This window comes from Heptranchias perlo, chromosome 2 (genome assembly GCF_035084215.1).
Source record: "Heptranchias perlo isolate sHepPer1 chromosome 2, sHepPer1.hap1, whole genome shotgun sequence".
Lineage (NCBI taxonomy): Eukaryota > Metazoa > Chordata > Chondrichthyes > Hexanchiformes > Hexanchidae > Heptranchias > Heptranchias perlo.
Genome location: NC_090326.1, coordinates 82,248,465 through 82,264,315, shown reverse-complemented (window position 1 = coordinate 82,264,315; position 15,851 = coordinate 82,248,465). Strand labels below are relative to the sequence as shown.

At 42.6% G+C, this 15,851-nt stretch overlaps 1 protein-coding gene across 7 annotated transcripts in view; it reads left to right on the top strand.

Moving 5' to 3' along the window:
* LOC137340905 (histone deacetylase 9-like) overlaps nucleotides 1-15,851 on the top strand; it is a 641,963-nt gene that overhangs the window by 587,520 nt on the left and 38,592 nt on the right. For all 7 annotated transcript variants that reach the window (XM_068003748.1, XM_068003726.1, XM_068003718.1 and 4 more), the window contains one exon: nucleotides 11,411-11,529. In XM_068003748.1, the coding sequence (XP_067859849.1) occupies nucleotides 11,411-11,529 (119 nt within the window). The remainder of the gene's footprint in view (nucleotides 1-11,410; nucleotides 11,530-15,851) is intronic.

Genomic DNA, 15,851 nt, shown 5'->3' with positions numbered 1-15,851 from the left:
CAGCACCGTGGGAGAACCTTCACCACACCGACTGTAGCGGTTCAAGGAAGCGGCTCACCACCACCTTCTCGAGGGCAATTTGGGATGGGCAATAAGTGCTGACCTTGGCAGCGACGCCCACATCCCATGAACAAATAAAAATAAATCTCCCCTCAGCCTCCTCTGTTCCAAAGAAAACAACCTCAGCCTATCCAATCTTTCCTCATAGCGAAAATTCTCCAGTCCTGGCAACATCCTCGTAAATCTCCTTTATACCCTCTCTGGTGCAATCACATCTTTCCTGTAATGTGGTGACCAGAGTTGTGCACAGTACTCAAGCTGTGGCCTAACCAATGTTTTATACAGTTCTGGCATAACCTCCCTGCTCTTATATTCTATGCCTCGGCTAATAAAGGATAGTATCCCGTATGCCTTCTTAAGTACCTTATCTACCTGCCCTGCTGCCTTCAGGGATCTGTGGACATGCACTCCAAGGTCCCTCTGTTTCTCTACACTTCTCAGTATCCTTCCATTTATTGTGTATTCCCTTGCCTTGTTTGCCCTTCCCAAATGCATTACCTCCCACTTCTCCGGATTGAATTCCATTTGTCACTTTTCTGCCCACCTGACCAGTCCATTGATATCTTCCTGCAGCCTACAGCTTCCTTCCTCACTAGCAATTTTTGTATCATCTGCAAACTTCTTAATCATGCCTCCTACATTTAAGTCTAAACCATTGATATATACCATTAAAAGCAAGGGACCGAGTACTGCGCCCTTTGGTACCCCACTGGAAACAGTCTTCCAGTCACAAAAACACCCATCAACCATTGCCCTTTGCTTCCTGCCACTGAACAAATTTTGGATCCAACTAGCCATTTCCCTTGGATCCCATGGGCTTTTACTTTTCTGACCAGTCTGCCATGTGGGACCTTGTCAAAAGCCTTGCTAAAATTCATGTAGACTATATCAAATGCGCTACCCTCATCGACCCTCCTTGTTGCCCCCTCAAAAAATTCAATCAAGTTAGTCAGACACGACCTTCCCTTAACAAATCCATGCTGACTGTCCTTGATTAATCCGTGCCTTTCTAATTGATGATTTATACTGTCCCTCAGAATTTTTTCCAACATTCCAGATTAGAATTCTAGAGTTCTCTCCCCCAAAAGGCTGGGCATGTTGTGTCAGTTGGAGTTTTCAAGACTGAGGTCACTAGATTTTTGTTAGTTCCATATCCCTTGATACCCTTGCCTAAGGTGGGAGTTGAGGTACAGATCAGCCACGATTTAGTTGAACAGGCTCGAAGTGTTGAATGATCTACTCCTGTTCCTAATGGTCCTATGTTCTTTCTTCCAGGGCTGTCAGTGCCCCTTTAACGAGCAGCAGGTTTCATAACCTGTTACTGCACAAGCTTTCCTCATCACCACCTGGTGGCTTTGAGTCAGGGTGCTTCTTGGACCGAATTCCCATCTCCCCATGTAATTCTCCACTCCCCCGCCCCCTGCCCCCCAACCTCACAGCATAAATGTAGCGTGACAGGCTAAGTCTGCTACCAGCCCATCTCTGATTATTTAAATAAGCCCACCCCATGATTTCTGACAGAGGTGGCGCTGCATCATGATGGCAGTCAGAAGTACCGGCCCACCTCACTTCCAGCAGAGCAAAACTGCCTCTGGAATTTCTCGGCTAGTGCATCCACCAAAGTCTTAGCCAGTAAAAGGTACATTATCACCACTTAACCCAATAATCCCAAAAACATTTACCCTTAACATGAATGATAGTGCTGAGTGCACCCACTGGCAAAATGGAATTTGTGTACTTGTGTCAAAAAAGAATCAAGGCCTAATACAGGCTAGTGATTATTTATTTTGAAAACTATTATTTGTATATTTGAATTAAAATCTTTCAACCCTCTGACACAGCATGACACCTCTTGATGCCCTCAAAGGTTCGCTGTCACCTTCCTGAATGCTCTCATTATGCCTGAGTCAACAAAAGGAAACTAATATGAACCTGACAAAGCCAAAGGGTTAAAGCTACTGCACCAGTTTATGAATTAGAACTGCTCAAACAAAGCCCCACTTCTACCAAGAGCTGCAGCTGCTCCACATCTGATTGCTCTAGCTTCTAGCTGGACTATCTTAGGCCACCTCCATTGACCCTGCACACAGCATTGGGGGTGGGGAGAGGCAGGGGGGTGGAGGGAGAGCTGCTGAAATAAACCCAATCTGGATACTCTGGGCTTAGCATGTACACTGCCATTATGTTCTACTCTACTGTAACAAGAATGACCTGTTAAAACCGATCTTCTGAAAGTATCTGAGAAATGCCAATTATCCCATAAAAACTAAAAATGTTGTTTTGCTGCATTTTTTTCTAAGAATGCTCCAAATGTGTTTAAGATTGGAGTTTCTTCCTGCAGTCCCTTTTATAATACAGCTACAACTTTTAAGAACTGCAGCCGCGTGTTATTTCCTGCCTCCATCCACAGCAAGCTCCCACAGGCAGGCCTGATCCGTGCCAGGAGCTCGCCGTGAATATATAATGAGGTCAATCTTGAGAAATCCTGCTGGATCAGCCCAGCGCGCTTTCAGCAAGCGTTATGCTCGCCATTAAGTTCTTGACCCTTTAGTCCCAGGACTGGAAGTTACCCTAATATATTGCTCACTGAATAAACTCAATTCATAATGTGGCAGATTGTCCCCTTGTTGTATTTGGACGTAAACGATTTCCTGGGTGCAGATCATGGAGTAAAACTGGCCAAGGAGGATCACACATGCATAGCAGACTCTAGTCGATTTTCCATCCATTTAAATTAATGGGCAGAAAATTGGAAGGGCTTCATTACAGAGGTACAATCCTCCCAGGCTGATTTTCCTCTGTGTGCTGCCCCCAGGCAATCCTTTACACCCAAGCACAATAAGAGGAAAATCCACCCCAATATGTCCTCATAATTTTGTTTGTTGCCCAGCCTTTTCCAGAATCTGCAGTGGATTAACATCAGCTCTATTATATAGACTATATCTTACTGCTGTGTCAATTCATGGGGATACCAGGATTACCATGATAAATCATACAGGGAATTCCTTGCTGTCAAACAATTTCTAGCTTTGAAATTGTTTTGAACTCATATTGAAAGAACAGTGGTGCAATGTGTTTTAAGGCCTCTAGGTGGGGAGCTTGAGCTCTTTGTGGTCCATGAAGAAAATAAAATCTGAAACATGGCTGCCTTACATAGTGTTAGTATTTTTCCTTTAAGGAATTTTTTAAGAGGTTTGGGGATCCAATTAATTCCCATTGAAGACTATTGGTATGGTATACTTTAACTTTATGAGAATTGATGCTAAGTTTCTTTCAATGAAATTAACCTCATCTCGCTGATTAGCGGTCACACTCATTCTGGATTTAACATTGTAACCAATCCTGACGTCACTTTTTTTTGCCAGTTTTGTCCCCTGCTCATCTTTTGAAGATATTGACTTATTGTTGGGGTAAGGTTCTATAGAACACCAGACACCCTCCAGTACATCACCAAGTAGTCACTCATGAGTAGTGAGTGTTGACATGCTATATAATGTAGGGAGGATCACAGCTGATCACTATTCTATCTTCACCGAATTCCCACATAACCCCATTTAAGAACATAAGAACATAAGAAATAGGAGCAGGAGTAGGCCATACGGCCCCTCGAGCCTGCTCCACCATTCAATAAGATCATGGCTGATCTTCTACCTTGACTCCACTTTCCCGCCCTATCCCCATATCCCTTGATTCCCTTAGTGTCCAAATATCGATCTCAGTCTTGAATATACTCAACGACTGAGCATCCACAGCCCTCTGGGGTAAAGGATTCCAAAGATTCACAACTCTCTGAGTGAAGAAATTTTTCCTCATCGCGGTCCTAAATGGCCGACCCCTTTTCTTGAGACTATGACCTCTAGTTCTAGACTCTCCAGCCAGGGGAAACAGCTTCTCAGCATCTACCCTGTCAAGCCCTCTAAGAATTTTATACATTTCAATGAGGTCACATCTCATTCTTCTAAACTCCAGAGAGTATATGCCCATTCTACTCAATCTCTCATCACAGGACAACCCTCTCATCACAGGAATCAATATAGTGAACCTTCATTGCACCCCCTCTAAGGCAAGTATATCCTTCCTTAGGTAAGGAGACCAAAACTATACACAGTACTCCAAATGTGGTCTCACCAGAGCCCTATATAATTGCAGCAAGACCTTCTTACACTTATACTCCAACCCCCTTGCTGAATTTGCAAATCGTTGCTGAATAGTCATCACGATTTTGGACCTGGCCAATTGCTAAGGTCAAATATAATGCCCCTATAAGTGCAAACTGGACACGGACCTGGTGCCAAACCTGGGATTTTCTTAATCTGCTTAGATAAGCTTCTTATCCAATAAATTGGTTAAACTATTTTGAAGGGACACCATCTTATTGAAAAGGACTTTGCAAGGTCTTTTGAGATGGGAGAAGAGCCAGAAAACTTTGTATTTTTCAATACTATGACCTTGAAATTCCTCAGGTTATGATCCCAGAGGTTACACTGGGATCATGCCGGACAGTGCCCTCCAGTACTGACTCCGTTGGAGTTAACAGGGTCAGTGGAAGAGTACCTTCTTTACATGGGACAGTTGGGCACTAGCACCACGTTTTGTACATATCCTGCACTCGCCTTCCCATTAGTACCAGAAACTCCGGTGCTGGCCCACACTTGAGAGGGAGTGGGGATGCTCAGTCCCCACCTTCTTGACTCTGGCATAATCCCTTTCAAACCCCTGTCCAATACTTCGGTACAAAATAAAATTATATTCTTGGGGGGGGTGGGGCGGGGGGGGGGGGTTCAGATTGTTTTTCTATGGGTTCCCAGAGATACAGTGGGAGACCAGTGGAACCCCCAAGGAATTTTGGGGCCATTTTACGAATTTGCAAATTTATGAAATTATTGGAGGGAAATTCCTGTTTGGCCCACTGACCTCTGTGCCCATGATCCAGATATGCTGTCCCGGCAGGTGGGGCTCTGCGTCAGGAGTGTACATTCATCAAATTCACTCTTATAATACGTTTCAACATGGTACAGCATAACATTTTGTGTTTGTAAACGAAAGGGTAGAAATTACTGTTGGTGGTGTTATCTACCCATTTAAAGGGTTAACAGCCTCCCATAAAATAGTGGGAAGAAGAAATTAATGTAAGCATGTTAAGTGTTTGTACAATAACATCACTGGCAATAATTTCTATCTAAATGAAAAAAGTTTTACCAGAGAGTTCTCATAAAGACTGTACTATTCTACCATTTCTTGTAGATAAAATACATGAAAAAAATAATGATAGGAAGTCACATCATTGGGGTCGAATTCCTGTGTGCTATTTTTAGTATGTTGATTAACGCGCTCCTGCCAAATTCCTGTGTGCTCTACTTTAACGCAGTTGTTAACCCGTTATAAAGTGATTGGTTGATTTATTTTTTAGATTAATGCACATAGGAATTTGAAAATGTGTTAATGCAACAAAAGAAAAGAAATTCAACCCACAGTTGTAATAATCCTTAAAAATCAAAACAACTCATAACAGAATCGTGAAACATAAACAAGTGACAGTATTTCAACATAGTTTTGGGAACATTAAAAAGAAAATACAAGAGCTTATTTTCACTAAAGAAATGCAAGATATAATGGTTGGGGGCTAATTTTGATTGACACGGATCTTCACTATTAACACACAGGAAATATTAGTTCTCAGTAAAACTGATTATTCAAACAAGGAGATGTGAATAACACAATGTAGTTGTAGTTTAGAATGCACTGAATTAATGAGAAACAATATTTTCAGGGCTGCTTACTTTGCAGCATGTTTTCCTCTCATTTACTGTTTTTCTTTTCAATATTTGGCTAGGTGACCGGTGAACAGTTATCACATTATAAGGTTGCAAGTGGCACTGATTGTGTGTGAGCTGCCATCTCTCTTCTCCCCCCTCCCCCCGCCCCAGAGCATTCTGCTACTTTCTCTAGAGAACTGGCACAGTCCATAAATGTGGAGCTGCCCTCCAAAACACTGAACAGAAATGTGTTGACCTTTTGCAGGATTGCAACATCCAGCCATGGTGGTGACATAACAAACCTCGAAAATACCACAGTTGCCCATGAAATAATTTCCACCCTCTATGAAGCTGCAGCTGCAGTCCATAAGGTTGTCGCTGCCATCTTGTACAATGGCACTTGTACCATCCATGCCTTGGGGTTGGCACCGTTATCTATACCACGAGGATGTTATCATCAAGAGATCGCAGTCATTTCCACGAAGTCACCAGCACTGCTCCATATATACTGGCATTATGTATAAGATTGGCACCCACCCTTCAGGCACAAGGATTACATTATCATTGGTGAGATCATGCCTATTTACCACAAAGTTCATGATGCATTCCCACTCATCAGCAAAGTGCTGCCATACTCTGTGGAATGCTATTCTATCTATGAGATCATGATCCCCATCTTCCCTTCACTGTGGATGCTGGCACTGCCAATTTCCATGATTCTTCATGTCACAAGCATTCACAAGTCTACCTTCTTCTTTAAATTGGTCCCTGCCACCTACAAAGATGGCAACATCAACTTCAGGGTTGCTGCCCCTGCCTGTGAATATTTTTTTTATTCATTCATGGGATGTGGGCATCGCTGGCAAGGCCAGCATTTATTGCTCATCCCTAATTGCCCTTGAGAAGGTGGTGGTGAGCCGCCACCTTGAACTGCTGCAGTCCGTGTGGTGAAGGTTCTCCCACAGCGCTGTTATGTAGGGAGTTCCAGGATTTTGACCCAGCGACGATGAAGGAACGGCGATATATTTCCAAGTCGGGATGGTGTGTGACTTGGAGGGGAACGTGCAGGTGGTGTTGCTCCCATGTGCCCACTGCCCTTGTCCTTCTTGGTGGTAGAGGTCGCAGGTTTGGGAGTTGCTGTCGAAGAAGCCTTGGTGAGTTGCTGCAGTATATCTTGTGGATGGTACACACTGCAGCCACGGTGCGCCGGTGGTGAAGGGAGTGAATGTTTAGGGTGGTGGATGGGGTGCCAATCAAGCGGGCTGCTTTGTCCTGGATGGTGTCGAGCTTCTTGAGTGTTGTTGGAGCTGCACTCATCCAGGCAAGTGGAGAGTATTCCATCACACTCCTGACTTATGCCTTGTAGATGGTGGAAAGGCTTTGGGGAGTCGGAGGTGAGTCAATCGCCGCAGAATACCCAGCCTCTGACCTGCTCTTGTAGCTACAGTATTTATGTGGCTGGTCCAGTTAAGTTTCTGATCAGTGGTGACCCCCAGGATATTGATGGTGGGGGATTCAGCGATGGTAATGCCGTTGAATGTCAAGGGAACTGGTTAGACTCTCTCTTGTTGGAGATGGTCATTGCCTGGCACTTATCTGGTGTGAATGTTACTTGCCACTTATCAGCCCAAGCCTGGATGTTGTCCAGGTCTTGCTGCATGCGGGCACGGACTGCTTCATTATCTGAGGGGTTGCGAATGGAACATGCCGCACTATCCAGTAGTTCGCTGCCCATAAGGTTGTTGCTACTTTCTTCAAGCATGGCACTACCACCAATGAGCCAGTTGCTGTAATTTATGAAATGTTCATGATGACATGTAACATGTATGAGTGTCATAAACACTGAAGAAGTTATTGATCTAACTTTAAAAATAGTTTCAGCCTTTGCAACCAGGTTTGCTGTTGTAACTCACTTTCTTGTGAAATCTTCCTGGAGAACAGTGCTCATCTTTGGAATGCCCCCACCTAGTTTCATTTACAATGCTCATAAAGTAAATCAATCTGTAATTAGGAATAGTTTCCATGCTATATATGCACTTCAAAGGGGACTATACTATGCATTATAAATCTGTCAAAGGTCATTCAAAGTCTGCTTAGGACCAACAGTAAAACTCAGCAGGCCAGGTTCAGGAATAAAATAACAGCTCTCAATTGGCATATATTAAAAGAACTCTATGAAACTCAATGCCTGTTAGTGGATGCACTCCATGGGGACCCTTCTGCTCAGCATCATTGGAGCACGTCTGCATTGAATCTGCTTGTCTAAAATGATTGAATCTATAGAAGACCCCCTCGGACCGAGGATAAGTTTAGTAAAGCAGGTTTTGCTTAAAACTGTCTGTTGTATGACACATCCGGGGGTAAATACTTTATAGGGTAGATTCTACAAATTCCATTCCTGGTGTGATGCTTCTCATTTCTGTAATGGATGGAAAATCCAGCAGGGCCCACTTACACCCACGTCTGAATTCCCAATACGTACTTCCGGTGCACAAGGCTCTGTGCCAGAAGCATAAATTTGTAAAATGACCCTTATGTACTCCTAGCCTAACTCTAACATTACCTTTTATGAATCAGCTCAAAGCCTCTTATTCCAAAGTCATTCCTACACCACTGTATGCTATACCATTTATCGGTAATTTCGGGCAGTTTATTACAAGTACAGGTCTCGCACTGGTTTCTGTAGAGTGAGATGAAGAGCCAATAGACCCCAGTAACATTGCTGGCTCCCACTTCACTCTCTGGCCAGTGACAGTGGAGCTCTGCACATACCTGCTTGCACATGTATGCAAAATTCCACTCAATGGCCTCTGAATCCTGGTTAAACTTGAACAATAGTCTGCTAACATTACAAATATTGAAAGTTAAGTTCAAGGAGTCCCCACGTGGTCCAATTGAACTTTTGAAATGTGGCATAAAGTCGATTACAGTTACATCATGGCTGGTGTCCAAAGGACTGTAACTATCTCCTGGAAATGGTCTCAAACCTTTTAACTTTAGTATGTCCTGCAATCACTGACCTGTTACCTGAATTATACTGCCAGTTTTGCATTGATGCAAACCTGAAGCTTCTCTATATCAAAAGCAATAGCAGAAGTATCAGATTGAACTAATTCATTTTTTTTCACTTCAGGTTTATTCATTTTAATATTCTCAATTGAATGAACCCAGAGGCCCTGAAATTCTGCAGGGCTACCTCCAGGCTCCTGCTGTAACTTTGGCAGCAGACCTGCAGAACCTCCAGAGAAATGACATAAACAGCCATTTTCAGCCATTTACACCGTTTCTCTGGGAGTTCTGCCAGTGTCCCATTGAAGTAACAGCAGGAGACCAGCAGAACCCCTGCAGAATTTCAGGTCCAAGATGTTTTAACTCTACTGATTCCCCATTTTAACAAACAGTCCCACATGTAATAATCCTTGTTTCCCAGACCATAATTCAGAGATTGTGCTGCTAGTGTTTAAACACAGCAGCAGCCCAGTATGCTGAGAATTTTACCAACAAGTGATGTCGTCAGTCAGTTTTAACATTTCCATGTCAACATTGAAAATTAAAGAAGAACTAGTCGATCTCATATGGCATTGCACATGGATGGTCATGTCCAAGTGCAGTACTCAGGTCAAGCAGGCGGGCAAATGGACCAAGGCGGAGGAAGGGGCAAGAGGGCAGGGGGTGGGGGAAAGGAAGAGAAGAGGAGGGGGAAGACAGACAGACAGAGAGAGAGAGAGCGCAGAGAAAAGAAAGGGAAGGGGAGAGGCAGAGAGAGGGAGGGGAGAGGAAGAGAAGCGGAGAGAGGAGCATGGGGGATGGGAAGAGGAAAGCGAAAGGAAGAGAAAGAGAGGGGGTGGACGAGTGGGACAATAGGGGAGGGTGATGGAGACTAGAATGGGGATGGAGAAGGGGAGGGGATAGGAGCACTGGATGGAAGAGGGAGAAATGGAATGGTGAGGAGGATGGGGAGAGGTGGAGGATGAGGAAGGAGAGCTGGGGAAAAGGGACAAAGTGGGGGAGGGGAAAAGGAGATGGGATAGAGAAAAAGGATGGAGGAGGAGGGGGTGGAGGATGTCTGGATGATTAGTGGTGGGGGTTATAATTTGTGAAGGGGGGCAGTGAAGTAGGAGCGATTACCCTTTGGGGGTGGGAAAAAAGGCACAGTGCTTAAATGCTACTCAGTGTGGGGGAGGGGGGGTTGCAAAAGAAAATGAACGATGAAGGGTGTGGGAAGATGCAAGGCTCAACAGGGAGTACAGCTTTGTGAGACTGCCTATTGATTCATAGGTCAGTGACAGTGTGACGAGTGAGCAATTCCACTGATCCACTGCAGAGCACCTAGGCAGGTTGTTGGGCTGGTAAGTGCTGGGATCTGTGGAACAAAGAGGCTCGGCAGTCCAGTGGCCTAGTGGAGCAGGGTGGATGTAATAGTGCTGGCGTTCTGGTGGGATAGGCCTGGCTAGCAAGGGAATGAGTGGCCCGGGGGCGAGGCATTTTGTCAGCACAAAGGACAGTTAGTCTGTAGAGTGGGGTGGAAGTAACCCATGACACCTTTAATGCAGAATTTTTTTTAAAGTTATTGTTTGCTTTTAAATGGAATTACTTACCTCTCCACATACCTATACTATCATGGCTGCTGGCTTTCACAATGAAGCCTCAAAATCAAGGAGACTCCACAGCAAAATTCATGGGTAGAATGCAGGCTAAAATGTTTATTTTTATATTACCTCACAAAACACGATTTAGCAGAGATTATTTTAGTAGTTAACGTTGTGTGATATTTTTCATTGTAAACCCCCATCATAGCACCATTAACAGGCGTAGCTGTTACTGCAGGTAAATTTTATCACTTTTGTAAAGCATCTTCTCATTGAGACAGTATGACATAGGACTTTTCAATGCATTTTCAAATGGAATATAGCAATTTTAATATATAGTAAATGTTCAAGGAGTGATTTCATTTAATTAATATACACAAGACAGAAGCATAGGTCGCGGATTCATCCCTCTAATTTGATAGCCCTTTCTCCGACCTGTGCTCTCGCCTAGTAAGAAGTCATGGTGGAAGTGGAGACTCATCAAATTACCCCAATATCAACATATAAATTTGAAATACATTAGAACAGATACAACATCAAATTTGACTTTGCTAAAAAAACGTAGCTAGCTCTTAAAGATGGTTTGTTTGAATATAAGACGTGTACAACAATGGATTGCATGGCCTATCCCACTCGTTTGCATTAGTACTCTTTTAAATCTGTTTTAGGGAAACAACTTTGTTTGGTAGTTAAGAATTTATAGCATTATATTAGAATGTTATTTTTTCTTTATGCTGCTTTTTGCTGTTGGCTGCTCAAGAATTTTAAATTTATTTTTAGAAAATGACATTTCATAACTTTATGAATTAAAGACTGCCTAACTAAAATCTTCAATTGTATTCATCCAATGTGAAATTGTATTACAAGGTTCTGTTTACAGTTTATGGAAAAGTAAATTTCTTGAAACAAGAAAGCAGATACTGAATTTGTCCAGGTGGCTTGCTGTGAGAATGAAGTTAAGAATTTACTGCAGACTCGTTCATAGTTTTTATCATTGTCCCACAGGACTGTGGTCATGCCAATCGCCAGTGAGTTCAATCCAGATGTGGTTTTGGTATCAGCTGGTTTTGATGCAGTCGAAGGTCATGCCTCTCCGTTGGGTGGATACAAAGTCAAAGCCAAATGTAAGTCCTTCCAGCTCTGTGCTGTGACCAAGATTACACAGTAGGAAAACCTGTGAAAAGCAAACATTCAAAGCACAACTGTTATTTTGGTTTCTGTTCCATCAGTTTATGTCTTCTTCCCATTATAACTTAGCTGCTCTCTTCCATGCATGTGGGAGATCTGACAAATGAGTCTACAGACTACTGCACAACTTCCCTGGCAGGAAGATTCTTCATCACTCCTCCCTCCCAACTGTTGAACTTGGCTGATTCAACTGGCTCAGACCCCAATACTCATTTCAGTTTGGAATTTTTTGACTGATAGCAATTTTACAGACTTTCAAAATAATAAAAATTTGTGGAAAACATTTGTGGAAACGTGTCATTTGGCAAGGTTTTAACCTTTACTATATATTTTCATCAGTCAAATCTCAGATCCAGGTTGCAGTCTCAACACTATCGGGTAAATTTTATGATCTTGCTTTCTCAGCGGGGGACTTTGCACACCAGGAGCACATATTGTGAATTGGGGCGCAAAGGTCAGCAGTCCTCATAGGATTATCTGTTCGTTCATTTCAAAGCTCTTGAGTGCAAATTCGCAAAATCTCCCCTCATATAGAACTGTGTACTTCAATGCTGGTGCTGGAGTTCCATGCCCTCTCAGATTGCTGAGATGAAAGTCGACTGTCCCTTGACAGCTGATAAGAATCTCAAGATATTGGACCATCTCAATTCATTTTCTAAAGATTACCTGCCAACGGCATAAAGTTGACAACTCGATCCATGATCTTATTACACTCCTTCTGTATAATGTAAAGCAGCCATGCAGTGAGGCAATAGAGTAAAAACAAGTTCAATCTACATTTAAAAGATAGATGTAATTGGAAGTAGAAAAAATGCAAATTGAGCTTTATTCAGTACTAACACTATGATTGCCCAACACCCTTATACACCATAGCACTTGCCGTTATCAACACATTACAACGCTACAAAACTATCAACCCTGTCATAGCACACACACTGTCAAGCTCACACCGATCCATGAGTATGTCTCAATATAGAGACTTTAGCTTTCACGCTGTGTTGTTCCTTGAGACCTACTGTGGTCAGGCACAAATGGTTTGGTAACTGAGTAAGAGATAACATTAAAATGCAAAGGTGTCTACAGTGCTACTTTCCACTGGCTTGTTCAATACTGAAGGCTTCCAGCTATTTGGCCTGCATCTCTTTTTCTAAATCATCTGCGCCTTCTCCAGGCTCTGCATACATAACTGCACTTTGGTTATCTGGGGACTACTGGTTCACTGCATTCTTATTATTCTGGTAAGTCAGGTCAGAAAATAAGGTGCTCTGTAGCACCCCATTCTTTTACAGGTGAAGTGATTGCAGTTTCACTGGGGGAGAGCCTGTTGTTACAAACACGTGAAGGGTCAGGAGGTCATGCCTATGTCGTCTGGTAATAAACAAACCATTTTGTCCTTAAGCAATTTGGGAGCCTGCTTTAAATATGATATTGAAGTGTCCCACCTCTCCAAAATGGGACCCTCACTCACCTCCCTACCCTCCGCTGTAAAAATATGCCAGGTTGAGGATACAGTCCCCGTTTTTTTTAGAGTTTAGCCCCCCCCCCCCGACCTCCTCCCACCCAATGTGGGGGTGTTAATATCAAGGTCTTTGTGTCATCCTCAGCGGAGTAGATTTTCAACTTGTCACCCGAACGTAAAACTGGTGTTGCGAATCGGCTGCCCGTTTTATACCATCCGATTTTCAATGGAAATCGATCAGTTTCTATTACGGGCGGCCAATCCGTAACGTCCGTTTTACACCCGGGCGGCAAGTTGAAAATCTACCCCAGCATTTGTTGGTCAAAGCAGAAACAACATAATATGGCTAGCCAGCATGCTTTGTCAGTCTTCTTCTGCCCCGTGCAGCTGAAATTAATTGTAGTTGAAACTGACTTTGGCTTTTGTGCACTTTATGTGAGAAGATGTTGTGGGCTGGAGCCCTTTAAATTGATTGGGCTTGAAGGACTAGAAAAGTGATGCTCGCTGATTCATGGATTAAAGAGCTGAGACCTGGTTTTCAAATTTTGGAGATAGGGAAAGATGGTGAGAGAAGATTGGGGTTGAGGATGGGGGAGGGAGAACGATGGGAGTAAAGAAGGATGAGTGAGGACAGGGGGCAGAGAAGGATAGAGGATGAGAATGGTGGGAAGAGGGAGGGCTTGGAGTTTTGTGTTTTGAGGCTTGGAATTCTTGTTGCCGGGGTCTGACTTTTTGTGCGTATCAAAGATCTAGCTTTGTATAAATGGGTGAATGTGGCTTTTTGTGTGGGGTCTTATTTTTTGTATGGCGCTACTTTTTTTGTGTATGGTGTCCAATAATTTCCTTGTATTGTGTTGTTTGAATTTTCTTTAAATCAGGCCTGATTCCTGTGAACTCATGCGGCCAATTCCATTGGATTTGACACAAAATGCTTGGCCCCCAGCTCCAAAAAGTTGGACATCTTTCCTTAGGAGGCATCACAAATAACCTCCAGGATGACTAGATTCATTTATAAAATGCATACTGTGAATAAGCAAATGTATTTGCAGTAAATGCACAGGAGAGTGCTCAGTGATGCTAAGATATTTTGCAACAAATGCTATTAGCTCTGCAAAAATATTTGGGACAACAGTCCACATTATCTTAACATTGTAAATAGATAGAACAAGACCCCCACCGTGAGCCTTGATGGATGGGAGCATGGTTGTCCCACCTGGTGACACTGATCAACAATTATCCCTATAGTTCACAAGATGAGGCCATTCTGTTAGATTTGTATATTCAAAGATACAAATGATTTTAAGTCCAAGGCATTTTATGTGATTTGCAGATAGATTTGTTATTGACATCTAAGCCAAGAATCACCATCTATTTACAGTGTTAAGATGATGTGAATTGTTGTCTCAAGTATTTATTCTGAATTATCTCAGCATCATAGTCTACTCTCCTATGCATTTCAAAAATAAACCACAGAGAGTAGCCGAATTATATTAAAAAAAACTCAGGAGATTACCCTGTAACTCATTCCACTGCAGGGATTTAGGGCCAGGGAAGGTCCTGCTGATTTTGAGGAGACTCTGATGCATGTCTCTGTGTGTTTTAGCTGCATGTGGTGATTAGGAACCATCTGTTCTTTGGTCTGCTAACCCTCAGGCTTTCACACCCTGCTAGTGTCTAGAGATTGGGCTAGTCCTAGCTCCAGGGAGCCTGAGGTGTCATAATGATATTATCTGGTTTTATTTACCATTGAGGGAATGGGGAGGGGCATATTTTAAAGCTTTCTGTTGAGGATCACTCCTTGGGAGAATATTTGATCGTGTATGTGTGTGTGTGTTTTATATATATTTATATTTATTTGGAAATATTTGTTGTTATGGAAATATATTAAACTCCACAAGCACAAAATCTGTTAAAACCCATTGATTTTAAGGAGCTTCATGAATCGTATTCTTCAGTTTACATCGTGTAAGACGTAAATCTGTTACTGTTGTTGTAAAATAACTATAATATACAATTACAAATATGAAAGCTTCTATTACAATACTTTATTTTTTTCTATATGAGGAGTTTAAAAATGTTAGCGATTTGGGGTTAAATAATCTGGCTTTGCAGTATACTGATGTACTAACACGCTCTGCTGGAAAGTGGTAGGATTTGGCCTCACTTTAGTGATTCTCACAATGATTAGTCTATGACGGTCTAAAAATGCAGGCCTTTCTATCCATGTCACTGGTTCATGCAATCCTAGAGTTCAAGGGCAGCATTGGCAGTGACCTGGAAGTAAATGCTCACCATCTCCTCGGAGTCAAGAAATTGTACCTAATATGTGAATACTTAACAGAAAGGAAAATGTAACCAATAATATAAAGTTTGGAATGTTTTGTATCCATCATTTGAGAGATCTTGGGCTATGACCTTTCTTTGTGAAAGCCCTTATTATATTTGTTGTCCCTTGAGCCCTGTTGTAGTTTGCTGGATTCATTCTTGCAATGAATAACAATAGGAGAATTAAAAATATCCACATTGTTCCCTGGTTTGATCAGTGGGTGAGTATGGTTTTGTGTTGGTGATCTAAAAAGGGCTAGGATCAGTTTTTTAACCCCAGATTTGTACACTTTGTAATTGTCAAGTTGATAGCACTCCTGCCTCTGAGTCAGAAGTTATGGGTTCATGCTTCACTCCTGGACTTGAGCAGATAATCCAGGCTGACCCTTCAGTGCAGTAGTAAGGGAGCTCAGCATTATCAGAAGTACCTTCCTTTCAATGAAGTATTAAACCAAGGCCCCATTTGCCTGTTCT